Raw genomic sequence first — 20,988 nt, forward strand, 5'->3', positions numbered from 1 at the left:
CATTCCCTTATTACTAAAAGAGGACTTGACCTAGCCCTTCATGTGGGCAACAGTCTGGTAGAGATGTATGTTAAATGTGGTTCCTTAGTTGAGGCACGGTGTGTATTTAATCTTGTGCCAGCACATACCACGGTATCATGGAACACTATTATCACAGGCTTGTTTGACCATGGGCTCAGTGCAGAAGTGTTGAAATGCATGGAGGACATGGAACATGAGGACATTTCATTGGATGCTACCACCTATGTTTGTTGCTTGCAGATATGTAGCAATGCTAAATTCAATGAAAGGGCCCATAAACTACATGTTGAGATTGTTATGACAGGTTTGGATGGCCATCCTTTCATCGGGAGTTCATTAGTGGATATGTATGCCTTGTTGAGGCGCAGAAGATATTTGATTTATTGCCTCTTAGAAATGTTGTTACATGGACAACCCTCATCTCAGGTTATGCTGAATATGGGCTCATCATTGAAGCTTTAGAATGCTTAGAAAATATGCTTTTTGATGGCATATTACCTAATGCAATCACTTATGCATGTGCATTTAAAGCTTGCAGCAACATTTCAGCTTTGAGCAAAGGCTAGGAACTATATATTCAGACTACCAAAGAGGGGTTTCCATATGACATAAATGGCTCTCCAACATGCATAGATGAAGATGTGAGAGTACTTACAAATACAATCATTGCCATGTATGGAAAATGTGGGATCATGGCAGATGCTCATAAGGTGTTTGATGAAATGCATTAATGTCAGGCCATGCACAATGTGGAGCATGTGGAAGTGTTTCATCTCTTTCATGAGGTCACAAATCAAAGCATAGGTCCAGATTGTGTGATGTTCCTTAAGGTTCTTTCTGTTTGCAGTCATGGAGGTCTTGTTAGCATCACAGAGCGGTGCTTTAAAGCTATGAAAAAATATGATCTCTCTCCAACACTAGAGCATTACAACTGTGTGATCAACCTATTCGCTTGTTCTGGGCAACTTGATGAAGCCATTGCAATGTTAGAGACAATGCCATTTAAACCAAAAAAAGAAAAGAAAAAGGGGGGAACACTTTATATAGATTTGTTGTGCAATGTTATATGCAAGCAATGGGTATATACATTGGAATAGCATAAGTACTAGACATCTTGCCATCCAACAAGGGCATTTGATGATTACTTGAAATCCAACCTATTTTGTAGGTTGTAGTTGATATGCCTTTTTTAAAAACTAATGGAAGAATATTTTGTTTAATTTTTTTTTTGAATGGAACAGAGCTGAATGAGAGGATAAGTAGCGTAAAGTGCCATGCATTTTGGTGTCATGTTAAGCATACATGAGATCTAAAAAGTTAGTAACGGCATGAACAAAACGACATGAGGTCTACCATCACCATAGTGTGAAAAGGGGACCTAAAGTGCACGCAACATTTAAGCAGAGCATCGAATCTTTGTAGCCTTGTTTACATTCCCAACTACCTAGATATTCACAAAGTCTAGTGCATTTAAGATCCGAAAGTCGGATGAAGATCACGAGGCATCTCAATGTCATGACTCATAATTGTCCTAGGCACAACCAAAGAAACGTGCGACCAAGAGGAGTAAGTCCTTGGTTATGTGATGAGTGTTGTGTTCGTTGACAAGTAAGCATTGCATAAAATTTGATGCACGGCAAGCAAGTCACTTTCGGTGTGGGTTTGCCAATCAGGTGGGGACCATAAGGAAGAAAGAATGTATGTCCCATAAAACTTTACAAGTGTGAAAGGTGAAGGGAGAAATAGAGCCAAGTGTCATCATCGTATAAATAGAGGGTGGAATCCTCCTTATACTATGTCTCCACAATCACACTTAGGAAGGAAAAGGTCCTTCTCCTATCTCTTTCTTAACGCTAAGCCCAAGTTTTTCTCCAAGCTTCCATGGAACCTTATAACTATAGTTCTTCTTCTTCACTAATTCATAAGCCTAGGGTTGTCATAATAGGGGCAGGATTGTGTGGTATCAGTGCAGCCCATCATCTCTTCACAATGTCCCCACCCAACTCTTTCCAGCTCACCATCCTCGAGGCAAGCACACGTGTGGGCGGTCGAATTCTCACATCCACATTCAAAGGCCAACATGTCGAAATGGGCGCCACGTGGATCCATGGCATCGAAGGGAGCCCGATCCATGGAATAGCCACACGTGTGGGCTCCATGCAAGGACATGACACCATGCATACCCATGACAATGATGATCATGTTGGTGTTCATGAAGGTGAGAAGATGAATAACAACGGTATTTCCATGCCATGGGAATGCATGGATGGTTTACCTCATGATGACCCAGCGGTGGTTTCACACGGGGGTGCCCAGGTGGCCCCTAGCCTTGTAAGGTCTGTTGGACACCTCTACCAAAACCTCTTGTCCGTCATCCAGCACACCCATGGTGGTGGCCTCCAACAATTCCTCAACCTTGGACCTCATTCCTCCCTTATCTCACCACTCACCTTTATACAGCTCAAAGAGAAGCTCATCCTCCAGCTTAAAGATAAGGCTAGTGTGGGTGCTTACCTTGAACAAGGCCTTCAACTCTACTTGTCCTCCAAGAAAGAAGAGTCCAAGGTGGGTCGTACCAATCTTTCTCTACCAATGCTACTACCTAATTCTAACACTCTTACATATCTATCTAATTCTAGCTCAATGCTCCATTGCAGGATATAGCCCATTGCAACTCAACATCTTCCCCCTCTCCATATCCTTGGACCACTGAAAATGAGAACCTTGCTATAAGGGTGTTTCACATGCGCGAGCACATAGAGCGTAGCATAACTGGTGCTGATTCGCTCCACCACCTCTCCCTCGCGGCCAATGAGGAGTATTGGGAGTACCCGGGCGAGCACCTGACTATCCCCAACGGCTACTCAAGTGTTGTCGATAGCCTTGCGGCCGAGCTTCCCGGAGGAACCATACAATTTAATAAGAAAGTCAAGAGAATAGATTGGTTCAACCCTTATAATCCTAGCCATGTTGTCCTTGTCCATTGTGAAGATGGGTCATTGGTAGAGGCCGACCATGTGATCGTCACCGTCTCTCTTGGTGTACTTAAAGCTGAAGCTCTTACTACAATTGAAGATGATAATGTTGATCAACACAACAGTTTATTTCAACCTCCTTTGCCCCAATGGAAACAAAGTGCCATCTCAAAGCTTGGGTTTGGGCTTGTGGACAAGTGTTTCCTTGCAATGAAGAAGCCTCCGAATTCAATTTACCCGCATCGTCAATTCACCTTCGATGAACAGGAGGAGGGGAATTCTACGGAGGGTACCAATACATCAATCCCTATGTGGATGAGGAGGAATTTCTCCTTCTACCCAATCCACAAAACCTCCAATGTGTTGTGCATGTGGCTCATTGGCCGCGATGCACTAGAAGTCGAGTCTTTAAGTGACGAGGCGGTCATCGATGGTGTGATAAAGACAATGAAATCATTTGGCTATAGAGAAGAGAAAGTTATATCAAGCAATAATGAGCATGATGCCTATACTAACAAGGAACCTCCTCAAGTGGAGGAGATATTAAGGGAGAAATGGGGGAGCAACCCCTTATTCCGAGGATCATATAGTTATGTCGCAATTGGGTCGACTGGCAATGACATCGATACACTCTCGGAACCGTTGCCAAGGCTTAGTGGAGGTTCATGTGTAACAGTTGACATCGATTTGGGCATCACCTCTCACATTCCTCGTCCTTTGCAACTCCTCTTTGGAGGGGAGGCTACTCATAGACAATGCTACTCTACCACCCATGGAGCTTTCCTTAGTGGAGTGAGAGAGGCACAAAGGTTAATGAAGCATTATGGTCTTCTAAATGGTACTTAAAAATTCAAGGTGTTTCTATTATTGATGAAGGGAGTATTGTAGTTTGCACCCTTTTGAGATTGTGTACACGCGCATTTTTTAATGGGTAGGGAGTAGCCTTTTACGGTATATAGGGAGTTGGACAAGGTTACATTATACATATAGTCATAAAGCATCCTATAAGCCTAGAGTAGGGTAAGCAATGTCAAATGTTTGGCTTTCTCCTTCATCCATTTTACATCTAAAATGTGCCTACATTTGTTGTTTTATTGCATAGTGCATTTCGATATCAATTCACTCAAATGAAGGCTTGAGTCACACTCATTGTAGTTGTGACAAGATGTGTCTTGGTGTGAGCAAATGTTGTTTCATTGTTCACATATAAATGTATTGTTGGCTTTATTCATGCTCGCTTTGTTGTGCTCTCTATTTTTCGTCGGACATAGATCCACATTTGGATGTTGACATTAATGTGAGTCCTTGGGAATAGATTAGATGATCATTTTGGAACTAGAGCTTTTGACACAATTTGGAATGGCATCTTGCTAGGCTGATAGATATTCTCAACAACTTTATGTTTGTCATATGATAGAGAGTTGCTATCAAAGATTTATAAGCCCTTTCCTTGGGCATAATTAATTTTGGTTAGGGACGACCATAAGTAGGCATTGTATATGAGGTCATCAAAATTTAAAAACTTTTTCAAGTGCATTATTATGCAATCTTGAGCTATCTAGATTTTCTTGCCAAGTAAGATTGCATTATAAATTTGTGTAGATGTATATGTGTGTGTACGTCATATGCATGCATTTACATATATTTGCATGTATGGTAACATGGTTTATCTCTACTTAGTTGTGTGACTACAGTTTACTTATATAATGTGACTACTCCAACTCATTAAAAGAATACGAATTAGTACCTTGTTCATTGCTAGAGCTTTTGACACACTTTGGAATGGCATCTTGCAGGCCAACAAATATGCTCAACAACTTTAGGTTCATCTAAACAACTTTATGTTCGTCACATGATAGAGAGTTCCCATTAAAGATTTATAAGCCCTTTCCTAACGCACATTTAATTTTGTTTAGAGAGCTCAGAGGACCATAAGTAGCCATTCTTTAGAAGGTCATAAAAATTTAAAAATTTATCAAGTGCATTATTTTGAAATGTTGAGCTAGATTTTCTTCCCAAATTAGATTGCATTATAATTTTTTGTGGATGTATATATGTGTGTATGTCATATGCATGCATTTACGTATATTTGTATGTATGGCAACATGGTTTATCTCTATTTAGTTGTGTGACCACTTATATAATGTGACTATTGCAATTCATTAAAAGAATACAAATTAGTACCTTGTTCATTGGTGCCTCTCTCTTGGGGTCAACACATCAAGGTTTTTACATATTTGGTGTCCGTGGCGATTTTGATCTCTCATACTCCTTGCAAATTCTATCCTCACAATGGGGTCAATTATAGCCCATAGAATATATACCAATATTCCAAAATCTATCTATCCATCTATCTATCTCGTCCTCTTTGTATGTGTAAATGTACATTGCACAATGCTTGTACTCGTATTGGCCCATTAGTGTTGTTTACATTTTCATGTCACTTTTCTACAGTTCATAAATTCTTTTCACCACCAAACGGATATAGATTTTCATGACCCCACATATCAAAAGATGTGAGGGACATGTATTTGATGAAAGTATATTCTTCTTGAAAGAGTTTCACTCCGATTCGAAATCAGAAATTGAACTTAGACGCAAACAGAAATAAGAAAGAACACACAATTTACGTGGAAAACCCTGATTTAGGGAAAAACCACGGAACAGAGATTTCACTATGAGAAATGACAGAATACAATCACAGAACAATGAAACCTGATTTGGTATGAGCATATACTGAAACCACGATTTCAGTCAAGCTCTTCAAACTCTAGCACGCATGTGACTATTCCTTTCGAAGCTTCCGAAGCTTCTCTGTCTTTTTCTCTTTTGCTTCACACTTCTTTTCTTCTTACTTAGCTTCTGAGTACGTATACTCTTGCACAGCCACTACTGTGCAGAAAACCAGTCGTTCTCAGATTCACCACACACACTCAACTCGTTTTTCTCTCAGATATATATATATATATATATATCTCACACCCTCACATACGTTATGTAGGTTTTCCCCCTTTTCTCACTATTTCACTCTTAGTGAGTTATCCCACATACAGGCGCACTACCAGGCCTGTTAGCATATATATACTAAGTTATTTTCTTCTTTGTATGTAGAAGACATATGTATATGTATATGTGTGTCAATTCGATTTAGTACGAATTTGACTCTCTCACCGAATTCGATCAGCTAACCCCCGATTCGGTTCTTCACAACTGACTATTCTTTTGCTTTCCGAATTTCGACCAAATTCGGTAAATCGGTTTTTCGGCCGATTTCAATAATTCGACTCTTTTCGGCTTTTCGGCCGATTTCGACCAGTCGACACTCAAGTCGACTTTTCGGCCGACTCCCCCGCAAGGAGGGACGCCTTTACACAACAAACTCCCCCTTCACTCCTGTAGGGGGAGAACCAATCAAGCCAATCTTATTCCTGCATGCAACAAGTTTTTCCATAGGCAAAACTTGTATATGTATATGTATATGTGTGTCAATTCGATTTAGTACGAATTTGACTCTCTCACCGAATTCGATCAGCTAACCCCCGATTCGGTTCTTCACAACTGACTATTCTTTTGCTTTCCGAATTTCGACCAAATTCGGTAAATCGGTTTTTCGGCCGATTTCAATAATTCGACTCTTTTCGGCTTTTCGGCCGATTTCGACCAGTCGACACTCAAGTCGACTTTTCGGCCGACTCCCCCGCAAGGAGGGACGCCTTTACACAACAAACTCCCCCTTCACTCCTGTAGGGGGAGAACCAATCAAGCCAATCTTATTCCTGCATGCAACAAGTTTTTCCATAGGCAAAACTTTTGTGAGCATGTCTGAGCCATTTTCTTCAGTGGGGATCTTAGATAGAACAAACTCATTTTCTTCCACTCTTTCTCTTAACCAATGGTACCTTCTTTGAATGTGCTTTGTACGAGAGTGGTAGGTAGCATTTTTAGCTAGATGGATAGCACTTTGATTGTCACAATGAAGTAAGTACTTGTCTTGCTTCAATCCTAGTTCATTCAAGAACTCTCTCATCCAAATCAGTTCTTTTCCGGCTTCCACTGCAGCCATATACTCAGCCTCGGTGGTAGACAAAGCCACAACCTTTTGCAATCTTGATTGCCATGACACAGCTCCCCCTGAATACATCATCACATACCCTGATGTGGATCGGCTAGAATCTACATCACCCGACATGTCAGAATCTGTAAAACCTTCTAGTACAGGTTTCCCGGAGCCATATCTAAGACATACATTCGAAGTTCCCTTGAGGTATCTAAGAATCCATTTCACAGCTTCCCAATGCTCCCTTCCAGGATTTCCCATGTATCTACTAACTGTCCTGACAGCGAATGCAATGTCCGGCCTTGTGCAAACCATAGCATACATAAGGCTACCAACCGCAGAGGCATACGACACTCTTCTCATCTCTGCCTTATCTTTCTCAGATTTCGGACATTGTCCTGAATTTAACTTACAGTCCATTGGCAATGGAGATCCGACTGATTTTGCATCGCGCATATTAAACCTTTGCAAAACTTTTGTCACGTATTTCTCTTGTGACAGCCATAGCAAGTTTTCAGTCCTGTCCCGGACTATATGCATTCCCAAAATCTGTTTTGCCGGTCCTAAGTCTTTCATGGCAAATGATTTGCTCAATGATTTCTTCAAGCTTGCAATCTTTTTGACATCCTGTCCAACAACCAACATATCATCCACATACAACAACAGAATAAGAAAGTCACCCTCATTATACCTTTTCACAAATACACAATGATCGGCTTGTGTTTTGTGGAATCCATGTTCCAACATGAAGGACTCAAATTTCTTATACCATTGTCGTGGAGCTTGCTTTAAACCATACAAGCTTTTCTTCAACCTACACACGAGATTTTCTTTTCCTTTTACCTCAAAGCCCTCCGGTTGTTGCATATAGATTTCCTCTTCTAGCTCACCATGCAAGAAGGCTGTTTTAACATCTAGTTGTTCGATTTCAAGATTCATACTAGCTGCCATACTCAAGACAGTCCGAATAGAGGTCATTTTTACAACTGGGGCAAAAATCTCATCGAAGTCAACACCCTTTTTCTGTTGGAAACCCTTTACGACGATACGGGCCTTATACCTGGGTGTACTACCATCTTCACCAGTCTTTAATTTGTAGACCCATTTGTTTCTAAGTGCCTTCTTACCATCAGGCAACTCCATCAACTCATAAGTTAGGTTCTCATGCAAGGAATCCATTTCTTCTTGCATGGCATTATACCATTTCTCCTTGTGTGCATCAGTCATGGCCTCTTCATAGCATTCTGGTTCCCCTTCATCAGTCAAGAGAACATATTGACTGGCTGGATATCTAGAAGAGACCTTCCTTTGTCTTCGTGGATATCTTCTCCCTTCAATAATTGGCTGATGGCCGTTTTCTTCCAGCAACTCATCTTCCGACTCAGACTCGTGTGTATCAGTCAGATGTTGGGTGTCGACCGACTCAGATTGTTGTTGGGTATCGACCGACTCAAATTCAATTTCATTAGCCGATTGTTGTGTGTGAGTCGGATCGACTAGTATTGACTCCATAGCAGTGATCGATTTGGGAGACGACTCTGGTCTTTGTTGCTCCCAGTCCTCGATTGTCTTGTCTTCCATGAATATGACATCTCGACTTCTTATCACTTTCTTGTCACGGAGATCCCACATTCTGTACCCGAACTCGTCTTCCGAGTACCCCAAGAATATACAAGGTTTGGACTTGTTGTCCAGTTTTGACCTCTGATCTTTAGCAACATGTACATAGGCCAAACATCCAAACACCTTTAAGTGCTGATAAGACACATTTCTCCTTGTCCACACTCTTTGTGGTACATCCCCCTTCAAAGGCACTGATGGAGACCTGTTTATGAGATAAACAGCAGTCAACATTGCTTCAGCCCAATATGATTTTGGCAATTTTGCATGTGCCAACATGCTTCTTACCCTTTCCATTATGGTCCGATTCATTCTTTCTGCTAGACCATTTAGCTCAGGTGTCTTCGGCACCGTATACTCAAGTTTGATGCCTTGAGTCTTGCAATACATTTCAAATTGGCCTCTATATTCGCCACCGTTATCTGTCCGGACAGCCTTCAGCTTTTGTCCGGATTCTCTTTCTGCCCTGGCATGAAACTCTTTAAAGACCGACAACACTTGGTCTTTAGACACCAGCACATAAGCCCACACTTTCCTACTGAAGTCATCAATAAATGTGACAAAGTATTGTCCTCCACGATGAGATGGGGCATCAACATAACATACATCGGTGTGCACCAGCTCTAAGGCATGCTCTCTCCTCATTGGAGACCTAGAGTGAAACGCTGTTCTATTTTGCTTTCCAGCGAGGCAATCCACACACCTTTCCAAATGCACTCCTTTCACCTCTGGTAGGAAATCCTTTTCCGCAAGGATATGCATTCCCCTTTCACTCATATGTCCGAGCCTTTTATGCCACAACTCACCATCTGAGCCAGCCACTACATTTGCTTCCTCTCGACACAACTTCCCATGCATTACATACAGTGTGTTCTGTTTTTGGGCTCGAGCCACGATCAGGCTCCCTTTACAGAACTTCCATGAACCATTTTGGAAGCCACCGCTGTACCCTTCATCGTCTAGCCGTCCAGCCGATATCAAGTTCAACCTGACATCCGGAACATGACGTACATCCTTCAACATTAACCTGCAGCCTGTAGATGTTAGCAAGCACACAGTTCCTATGCCCACAATCTTGCATTCCCCGTCATTTCCCATCTTTACATGACCATAGTCACCCGCTGTGTAGGATGAGAAACATTCTCTTTTGGGAGTTAGGTGAAATGATGCACCGGAATCCACTACCCATGAGCTCTCAGCACTTGCAAGATTCACACTAGCTTGTTCACATATGAACAACATCTCTTCCTCACTAGTTACGATGGCTGAGGTATTTTTATCATCGGAGATTTTTCTAGGTTCGGTCTCATCAGCCATGCCTTTGTCCTTCCTAAGATGTCGACAATTCTTTTGGAAGTGACCAGGCTTCCCACAATAAAAACATGTAGGTCTTCCTCTAGATTTCGACCTAAACCTATCCCCATTTTCTAGACTTCTATGTTCTCTTCTACCTCTACTAAATTCTTGGGTCACATTAGCCTCCGATTGAGATAAAGTACTTTTATCCTTTCTTCTTGTCTCTTCATTTAGAATACTCGTTTCTACTACTTGTAAGGATAAGTTGTCTTCTTTACATGAAGTGCTGAGTGTTACTATTAGGTTTTCCCAACTATCGGGTAGAGTACATAATAAAAGTGTGGCCTGCATACAATCATCTAGTGGGAACTTTGATGATGCTAACTGATTCACTAGTCCCATAAACACACTAATGTGCTCTACTATACTCTCCCCATCTACATACTTCAGTCTCACTATCTTCCTCATCAAGAAGGTCTTATTTAAGGCATTTTTCCTTTCATAGAGGGCGGAAAGCTTATGCCATAGCTCGAAAGCATTTGTGTCACTCGCTACATGTTGTAGGACACTAATGTCTACACATTGTCTTATGGTCGCCACTGCCTTCCTATTTAGGATTCTCCACTCCGAATCTATTACCCCCTTTGGTATATCCTTGTTTTCTATGGGCTCATACAAGTCTTTTACTATTAGGAGATCTTCCATTTTGATCTTCCAATCTGAATAGTTCTGTGCGTTCAAGACAATCATCCCAGGAAAACCACTCACGCTCCCTTCCATCTAGAACCTTCGGCTCTGATACCAGTTTGAAAGAGTTTCACTCCGATTCGAAATCAGAAATTGAACTTAGACGCAAACAGAAATAAGAAAGAACACACAATTTACGTGGAAAACCCTGATTTAGGGAAAAACCACGGAACAGAGATTTCACTATGAGAAATGACAGAATACAATCACAGAACAATGAAACCTGATTTGGTATGAGCATATACTGAAACCACGATTTCAGTCAAGCTCTTCAAACTCTAGCACGCATGTGACTATTCCTTTCGAAGCTTCCGAAGCTTCTCTGTCTTTTTCTCTTTTGCTTCACACTTCTTTTCTTCTTACTTAGCTTCTGAGTACGTATACTCTTGCACAGCCACTACTGTGCAGAAAACCAGTCGTTCTCAGATTCACCACACACACTCAACTCGTTTTTCTCTCAGATATATATATATATATATATATCTCACACCCTCACATACGTTATGTAGGTTTTCCCCCTTTTCTCACTATTTCACTCTTAGTGAGTTATCCCACATACAGGCGCACTACCAGGCCTGTTAGCATATATATACTAAGTTATTTTCTTCTTTGTATGTAGAAGACATATGTATATGTATATGTGTGTCAATTCGATTTAGTACGAATTTGACTCTCTCACCGAATTCGATCAGCTAACCCCCGATTCGGTTCTTCACAACTGACTATTCTTTTGCTTTCCGAATTTCGACCAAATTCGGTAAATCGGTTTTTCGGCCGATTTCAATAATTCGACTCTTTTCGGCTTTTCGGCCGATTTCGACCAGTTGACACTCAAGTCGACTTTTCGGCCGACTCCCCCGCAAGGAGGGACGCCTTTACACAACACTTCTGATAGTACAATCTTGAAAAGATTTCGTCAACATATTCATGCTTAGAATCATACAAGCTAACATTTATTGAGTCATACATCAGTTATTGCGGTAAAAAATATTTATTCCATGCCCTATGTTGAAACAATGAGCCAATTAGCCTGTCATACTATAGCTTAGTTTGTTCACATAAGAACTTAAAAATGAAACATGGAGGATGCCGTGAAACACCTAGCTTGTCTACATGAGCAATATACCAAAAGATTTGAAGGTGAAATAAAATAACATGTGATGAATTACTCATCTACCCCACGAGATTGCGAGACTTTACACTAGATATTATCACTTGGGTCGTGTAGACTATCATTATAAAGACCGTATTCAACATTCAGTGTTATATAAACATCTTCAAACAAGAAAAAGGTTAATTAATAAGCTCCCGTCTGAATCCACATAGTAAGTTAATAACTCCATTCGAAAATACAAAGAAATTGATCCTTCTAAAGACATAATGCCACTATCAATGGTGGAGTGGATCATATAGCATCCATACAAAAAGTGTTCCAACTTTTTTTACCCTCTTGTCCTACCAAATTCGGCGATTTCTTGACTTGAGGAAGCTCGAATTCTAATCCTCAGAAAACAAAATCATATCTTTCGAGCCACAAGAAAAGGCATAAATAAGAAGCTCGTATTCGAACAGTTCGAGTTTTCCAAGATCAAATAAGAAGTGAGTTGCATTCTTTCGAATTTTGAGAAATGCATATCAGAACAAATCTCAAATTTGAATTCAAAGCTCTGATGCCAAACATCCATACGCTTCCAAGCATATAAAAAGGAAGCATGATCTGCTATATTTTGAAAAAGAGAGCATTTTTCGAATCTTCAAGATAAGCACATGGATCATCTGCTCATTATCGTGCCTCATAAATTTTCAGACCGAATAATCTCTCTCCAATCTCGGTTGTGTCCGAGTATCTGGAGCGGCAGGCAACCGAGAGCTCTTAATCTTAGCAACCTTTAGAGATTCTCCTTTCTCAGCTCGATACTCCATTTTCTCGAGTTCTGCATTTGCCACACATTTTCGAATGGCCAATGCAAGAAAAATAAGCAAGATCAATGCAGCTGAAACACCGAAGACCAACCCGAGGATGATTTTCCATGTATTGGAGGTGTTGCTTCTGATCGGTTCTGGAATGATAGATGCATTTATAGCTGGGTTCAAACCATTTATTGATGATGTGGTATCAAGGGGGTCTGACACATTGTTTACTAATGCGAACATTGCTCCAACATGATCTGTTTGACATGTGCCTTGGCTAGATTCTTTACTGTAGTTGACAATGGTAGAATTCAAACTTGGATTTAGATGGAATGATGCACATTTTGCTGCATAATTGCCTCCAAATTGAATTGAGATAACTCCCCCTCCCATAGGAGTAATGCCAACTTCTCGAAATGAAATACTGTCATTGATATTATTCGTAGCATCGTATGCATACAAAGACAAAACATCCGAAACAAAAGTGACACCTTCGGGTAAGGTTTTTTCAAACAGACTAGTGTTGAGAAGATGGGAGTAGACCATAAGGACTCGTTCGTATGCGGGATCGAGATCACACCCATGTGGGATCGAGAATTCGTTGATAGTTATACCATATCTTCGGAAGCTTCCGGATCGAACGCGGATGGCTTGGAAGGTTCCGGAAGGTGCAGAGGGAACAGAGAAATTATAAATCACTCCTGTTTTTCGGCTTTTTCCATTGAATTGCTGGAATGCAGCTAACTGAATGCTCCTTTCGAGAGACACTATATTCTCCTCGAGTGTATACTCGGACCCAATTAGGTCATGGGGATTTGGGTTTTGTCCATCTTTGAGCAATGTGGAAGCATCCATTGAAGTGAATGAGTTGCTTGTCCAAATGAGGCCGATGATGACAAAACTCAAGCCGGATTGCAAACCAGATTTTGGGTTATGTGATACCATAAACCATTGGCTCGGGTTACACAAACTCTTAAACCACTCAGTTGTGTAAGAGGCAAGCCAAAACCACACATTAAGGATGCAAGGAACGCTAAACCCCTCACAAAATTGACATATTACGAGAAACCACTCGTTAGGGTTAGATGCTTCCCTACACCAGTCACTAAGATCACTAAAAACCCTAAACCTAAAACCAAGGTTACAAAAAACCATGAACCCTTCCCTAAGGTTAGATGAAATTCTAAACCACACAGCACTAATGCTACACAAAAACCTTGTGCAGTCAGTACTAGGTTTACACAAATCCACCCTAAACCACTCGATAATATAAACTAAGATCCTGAGCAGCTGACTAGGTTTAGATGAACCTCTACCTTTTCCAGTCTTAGATGTGTCACTAGATTTTCCAGCTTCAGAAGAAACCCTAAAACTATGACTAGGGTTAGTTAAAACCGTAAAACTGCCTGTAGGAATCATGAGTGACTATGCATAAAACATTCAAATATCTGAAGAAAGCTTCTATACATGCATATTATGTATTGGGGGGGGGGGGGGGGGGGGGGGGTCTTCTCCTTCAACAGCTTTCTCTTTGTTTTCTTCAAAGCTTCACAGCATCACAAATTAATGGCAATGAATGAAGAAGAAGCAGAAGACAAGGTACATTCATACCTTTCCTTGTCATCATCAGTCAGAAAAGTACTATGGGAAGACAAACTTGGGGGAAAAAAAAAGCTAAAAGAAGGGAAGGAGCAGGGGCAGAGGACAGAGGACAGAGTAAAGGAGAGAGAGGGGGGGAAGTTCAAAACAAGCATAACAAGTTGACCTAGGTTTCTAGCTGACTAAACATTTCAAATCTTGGGCATAACTTATTATGTGGTGTCATTGCCAATTGGTCAAGAAGATAGGCGAACTCTTGTCGTGGACCCGGAAGGCACAACCGAGCTTTATTGCAACCACAGTCCGCATTCATCACATTTCAAACCTTGGTTATGTTGGGTCAGAAGACATGTGGACACTTGTCGTGTCCCCCCCCCCCCCCCCCGAGAGCACAACCGAGCTTCATTGCAACCACGGTCTCTTCTTTATAGTGTTCCATCCAACAACCTGTGTCCTCACCCTACACATGAGCACGATATATTCTATTGTGCCACCTTTGTGGACATAGGATTTGCATACTTGTTGTGTCCAGAGACAAGGGCTTGATCATAATTGGAATTGCGAGTGTTCCTTAGGACTAGGTGAACAACCCCAAGTGGACACAATGTGTCTATAACCTATTTAGGATCTTGAGTATTATTATCTTGGACCATTTGAACAACCCTTTTGAATAGAAAATTCCTTACACACAATGCAATACCGCACGAAGAATCAAAAAAGCCCAAGTGAGCAATGGGGTAGTAATAATTGGGATCCTAAGTCTTCTATTGGGGAAATTTCTTCTTCACGCTTTGACCAACAAATTATCCATAGAGTAGCTAGAACTTGGCAAGTGAGAAAGCTTAACCACAAGGAAATAGGATCTTGAGTGTTCTATTTAGGGAACTTCAACTTGACCAAGTGACCACGTTGCAAACATTGTTGTCCATACCAATGATGTGGAAGCTTAACCACTAGGATATATGATATGGAGTATTCTATTTAGGGAACTCCATCTCGACCAAGTGAGCATGTGCAAACATTGTTGTCCATAATGATGTTGCTCATTTGAGGGCTTCAACCTAGAGCCCAAAGGTTTGAAACACAACCTTGTAGATCACCATGTCGAGGTCTTTACATCATATCGTACCCCAAAAATTCACCCCCCCCCCCCCCCCCTCTTTCAAATACCAAGAAAAAAGGAAAGCTTGGAAATTAATGTATTGTGTAATACCAACATCCACATAGATGTGTACTATCAACCCATTCCAAATTGTCACTCACCACCAAAGAAAATATGTTCCAACGCGTTCATAAACATGGAGATTATGGTATCTCATCTACATCATGAATGACAATGGATATTTGCGCCAATCTCAAAGGTAAAATGCATGAAACACAAAATTGTTGTGTCAATACATGCATATAACCTAAATGTGTGGTATCAATAGGTCAAAGATTGACCCATGAGCACATTGAATGGTCTATAGCATATGGTCTCATGTGATAGATAGTGCTCAATATCCTTATGTAAGCTCTCTTATGTGATATCTTTGGTTCCCACGTCCACTATTAATACTGCTGGTTATGAATGGTCATTATCTTTAACGTTTTGACATCATTGTCAAGGTATGGGACATGACCATCCTTCATGCAACTTGCTTCTACAAATTTCATTGACAATAGTAGTACATATATGGGGGATAGGGCATAGTCAAAACTATGGGTATGCATCTAGATAGCCAAGAAATTAAATAAAACAATCATAAATTTGTAAAAGATGAAGGTATAAAAAGTCTATAAATAAATGAATGCAAAATGCCCTATTCCAAATAAAGAAACAAGATTTATAGCTACTAGATCAAACCACTTTTATCTTAGAGTTGCAAATGGTTTATTCCATGAATAGACTGGCCGGTGGTGGTTGCTTTAAGAGGGTTCAAAGTTCAAACCCATTAGGACTATTAAATACGATTAGTCATTTGATCAAATGGATAAAGATGTATTTTGAAACAAATTAAGAAATAGGATTCGATACTTTATGTGAAAAATGATGCCTTCACTCTATACTCATTCAAATATTTGACATAAACTTCTTAATAAAACGAAGCATAGCTTGCATTGAATGATTTTTTCAAGAATCAACAGTAAATTAGGAGAAATTACTGATTCGACATGTATGGAAACACAAATGGATCAATGTTTCTCAAGTTGCATTCAATTCTTTAGCATCAAAACTTACCAATGTTTGTCTGAATACAAAACACATGTTTTCTTTTACTTTGGGAATCCACACCCTACGTTAGGTAGTATAATTTATTGATTCAGACAACTTTTTACACATTTGATGTACTAGAAGCCATAGGCACCTCCAGTCTACTTGCCCTATCTTAGAATTTATCTCTTCTGGTCACGCAATCATGTGTTGGATAGTTAATTTGGACTCCAAGTTGTACATCTCCACCCTCGTTGGGTGGTTAGTTCCATATCAACATTATCTTGCTCTAACATCAATTAGTTGTCCTTCTCATGTGATGTTCCCTAAAAAAGAAAAAACTTGACTTGTAAATTTCTTTTTTCATGCTTATCTCTAATCTTATATTGTAAATTTTTTGACTTCATTAAATCATTCCTTTGATTGATTGATTAAGCACTTTAATCTTATCCTTAACCCACCCTTTTAATCCAACATGCTCCAATCTCCACACTTAAAGTAGTACTAATGACGTTGTAATCCCAATGCTTATCTAGGGGTGCAACACATTAACATCACACAAAGCACCTAAATTCAACATAAGATGTTTTAACCCATTCTTTACTCAGAAGTTCATAGTTCATAAAATTTGTGTTCGTGTAGCATAACATTCGTTTTCATACGTTGGAAAACGAATGCGAATGTTATTCAAACATTCTTGTGTTTTTTATTTTTGTTTTTTCCCCAATTTTTAATGTTTTTATTTTGCTTTTTTCCATTTTTTAGGCTTATTTACCTCATAATAAATACTTAATCCAAAAGTATGGTATTTTTATAGGCTTATTTATCATTCTTTGAGGGTGTTTTTCTTACGCGAATGCACATATGGTACTTATGGTTCATATTTATCATTCATTGAGGGATGTTTTTCTTACGCGAATGCACGTATGGTTCGTATGGTTCATATTATGCTCAGAACAAATGAATAATATGTAAGGAGATACCATTTGGTCTTATGGGGCTGCATCAACCTCAATAAAGACATCAATACACCTTATTGACATAAAGACAATAATTTTTTATTGAAAGGGCTATTTGCGTAAAAGGAAACATTTATTCATGAAAAAATTGAGGTGTAAGGAGTTGTATATAAAAGCCTTGAATGTATGCAATGTAGATTAAGATATAGCAATAAGGTAACCTTAGAAATGACTTGTCCAATGTATGGAATAAGGCCTCACTTTAGGGGAAAGGGTCAACAACGACATATATATCTCACCGTAGTGCTTGCATCTTCTACAAGTTCACTATAATAACATAAAGTTGTAAAGTTCAAATTGTAACAATACCGTTAGGCTCATTCATGTTCTATTCGTTACTCAATAATACATAATGTTTTATATCACCATTTTGTCTATATCTTGTGACCAAAACTATATTATGCACATGAATCACACACGATCATGGGAGAGTTGTGTGGGGGTCCTTACAGGGTTTGAAACTAACTAAGGAAGGTTGGGCGGAACAATTAAATCCACATGGTCATGGTTTTATATTGCAGGGCGGCAGTGTATTCAAAAGTGTTGGAGTAGAACCTGGTACAAACTCTGGTTTTTTTGAGGAGATATGGATGTTGGTGGCATGCTTCTCGGTCTGGCACATTTGGACCAGACGATGTATGTTTGTTTTTCAGCAACGAAAACTCCCAAGCGGTGAGGTGTTGCTAAACATTTGGTTCGAGCTGGTATCTTGGCTGCGCGGACAGTACAACTCAATTGAAGGGAACTCGGATGCAGCAGACAGGGCTCGCTCAAAGTTTTTGCTGAAATGGGGTCGCTCTCCTATGATGGTTAATTCAGCGTCTGGTCCTAAATGGAATTACCAAGCACCAAGATGGTTGTTTCCGCCATTGGCTTCGTTGTGAATATGTGGTCACAATGGTGGTCACTATGTAAAAAGAGGCAGTGGGTTACTCTTGTTGTAAATAGTTAGGTGAGGATTATGTTGTTTTGATTATGGCTGTTCTTCGATGTAATTCTTTTGCTAACTAATGGGAAGTAGTGTTTTTTTTGGAAAAAAAATAAAAAAAATATGAATAAACATATGCATCGATGCATTTGTGGATAAGCTTTCCTTTATGACATTGTAAGAACTTCGTTTTTGTGTTGATAATTACTTTGAGATGTAGCAAATATACACTAGCTTAATCCTAGTAGTTAAAAAATGCATATTCTACGTTTAGAGTATGTTTTAGAATACTCTAAAGTATTCTACATGTATTCTACGTTTTAGAACTGCCGTTTTTAAAATTTTGATGTATGCTGCGTATTTAACAAGAATTTATCATTTCAAAAATATATTTATTTTTGAAAAAAAAAACTTTAAATTTTAAGAAGTATTTAACGTATTTTACAAGTGTTCTACACGTATTCTAAGTATTTAACGTATATTATCTATAAAATATGTATTCTAAGTATTTAAAAAAAATGTTAGAATACTTAGAATACGTATTCTACACATATTTTACAACAATGAGCTTAATCACTTCAACCGAGGCATTAATTAAGTCTAATAAGTTGTATAGTTTTCAGCTAAAATTTATGCAAGAAGCTGCTGTTGTTAAAAAATATGTATATTAACTTGTAGGGAAAGGGTTGTAACTTGCGCCTTATTCATTGCTAGTCACATTTCGTTTGTTTTGAAATTAATTTGATATGTTTGTTCTTTTAAGCTTGATCATAAGATTCCTAAGTGGTATTTTCTTACAAGCACCCATATTCCTTTGTATGTCGCATGTTTCTTTAATATACTTACTTCCCAAAGCATTAAAAATAGTGGGATTGTTGCTTCACTCTCTTTCTTTCCAATGCAATGGTTTCTTATACTTTTTATTGATTTCTCCCTCGTATCTCTTACTAATCCCTAGGAGTTGCATGTTGGAACACTATAATCAGGTGTCAAAAGCAACAAAACACTTGACTTCCAAAAGGATAAAGGCCACGGGGACATCCCTACGTTGATTCTTAAAAAATAGCAACACAAAAGTGCTAATGTAACTAATCATGTTAGGGCCATCATACCTTTATCCAGAAAAGGCATAAGCTTGTGTGTGTACAATCCTCTATGGAAGACCTAATACTCCAATTGAAAAACAAACTTGCATTTGGTATTGTAGAGCCTTTTATCATGCACATGATTTGGTACTCAAAACTACACATATGGATGTTGAACATGGCTTCTTCTAGCCCCTACCAATTTGATCTTCACGTTTCTATGTTCTCAAAGTCCCACAAGGGACCCAATGGGTCGGGCAGGGCCCCATGGCCATTAGCCGGACTACAAGCAGATGGGCATGGCGTGTCTCCCCCACAAACCCTGGATTAGGGTCAGGGCTTCCCTGCCACTTTCTTTTCTTTGTGTGTGCCTCGATGTTGATATCTCATTCTCTCTCTCTCTCTCTCTCTCTCTCTCTCTCTCTCTCTCTCTCTCTCTCTCTCTCTCTCAACTATTACGTTGGGTTCCATGTTACATGTTCTTTAATGTATCCCACATCATGTTGATAATTCATAAGTTTTGTGTTGAAATCTTGGTTTTATCTCTTTAGGTCACCTTTGCCAACCTTAAAGATACCAAAAGCACTTAGATTCCCACGTAAGCCGAGACTAACAAGCAACTTGTCTAATCATTGAGACTAGAAAGGAAAATTTGTAATTTCCAAAGACGAGCTTGTGAAAATGCCCCCAAGGATAAATTAGAATGCAAGCTTATTCCAATTTATGGCACGATACAGTAATATGCTCTGCAGATCTAAAGCCTCTGCATGACGAAAATATGCAAGAGTCATGAACAACACATTTGGTAGATACAAGAATCATATAAAAAAGAATTATGCCTTTCAAGTAAATGTTTAAGTAAATTGCATCATTGGAAATACTACACAAATAATCATGAAATATAACCAAAACTAAAGTAATAAGAGAAGAATAAAAGAGAAAATGGTGTACTTCCATAATCAATAAAAATAAGCATACATGGATACCACCTTTAGCACTACTACTATAAGATTGTTGTGTCTCATTTCAAAAGTAGAGAGCATCATGTGTTGGATGCTTGGATGCATGTCTAATTAATTGGCTACATACAACATTTGCTTCATTGATAATGTAGAATTTTATTGTCCAAATTCCCATGTTTGCATGGTGCTGGTTTTCTCTCCTCCATTTAACATCGAATGATGTGGGGTACGTTTTATGCATGCCCAACTAGTTCTGCAGTGTGGTTACTCCTCCAATAGCTTTTTCATCGCACTACTACTAGTGCGGCCGTCATCTTTTCTCGTACAAAATCTGTTATACTCAAAGTGACAACCAAATCAACAGCAAACATTTGTTTAGATTACTATACTGTAAATAAATACAAGTAACAAAACCTTTACTCTTAAAGCATAATAATGCTTTTCATTTCCTTCATTGATATATATTATACATAATGCTTTTCTTGTTATATGTAAATAGAACAAAATTGGACGGCCCTGATCGTCCTGGAATTCCGAAAAGAGCTCAGGGCCGTCCAAGCCATTGATTCACTCG

At 39.4% G+C, this 20,988-nt stretch overlaps 2 protein-coding genes across 2 annotated transcripts; one reads left to right on the forward strand and one right to left on the reverse strand.

The window, feature by feature from the left end:
* Positions 1-1,849: 1,849 nt before the first annotated feature.
* Positions 1,850-4,124, forward strand: PAO5 (polyamine oxidase 5). Its single transcript, XM_087329773.1, has 2 exons — positions 1,850-2,586; positions 2,679-4,124. Exons 1-2 carry the CDS (start codon positions 1,903-1,905, stop codon positions 3,840-3,842), a joined length of 1,848 nt encoding a protein of 615 aa, XP_087185899.1. The 5' UTR covers positions 1,850-1,902; the 3' UTR covers positions 3,843-4,124.
* A 7,903-nt stretch (positions 4,125-12,027) lies between these two features.
* LOC147869460 (uncharacterized) lies at positions 12,028-14,287 on the reverse strand. Its single transcript, XM_087329784.1, has one exon. The coding sequence runs from the start codon at positions 14,044-14,046 to the stop codon at positions 12,520-12,522; it is 1,527 nt and encodes a 508-aa protein (XP_087185910.1). The 5' UTR covers positions 14,047-14,287; the 3' UTR covers positions 12,028-12,519.
* Positions 14,288-20,988: the final 6,701 nt, after the last annotated feature.

This window comes from Azolla caroliniana, unplaced genomic scaffold (genome assembly GCF_043228905.1).
Source record: "Azolla caroliniana isolate FFs.n. ecotype wild unplaced genomic scaffold, voAzoCaro1.0.p SCAF_1, whole genome shotgun sequence".
In the NCBI taxonomy this organism is placed as follows: Eukaryota; Viridiplantae; Streptophyta; class Polypodiopsida; order Salviniales; family Salviniaceae; genus Azolla; species Azolla caroliniana.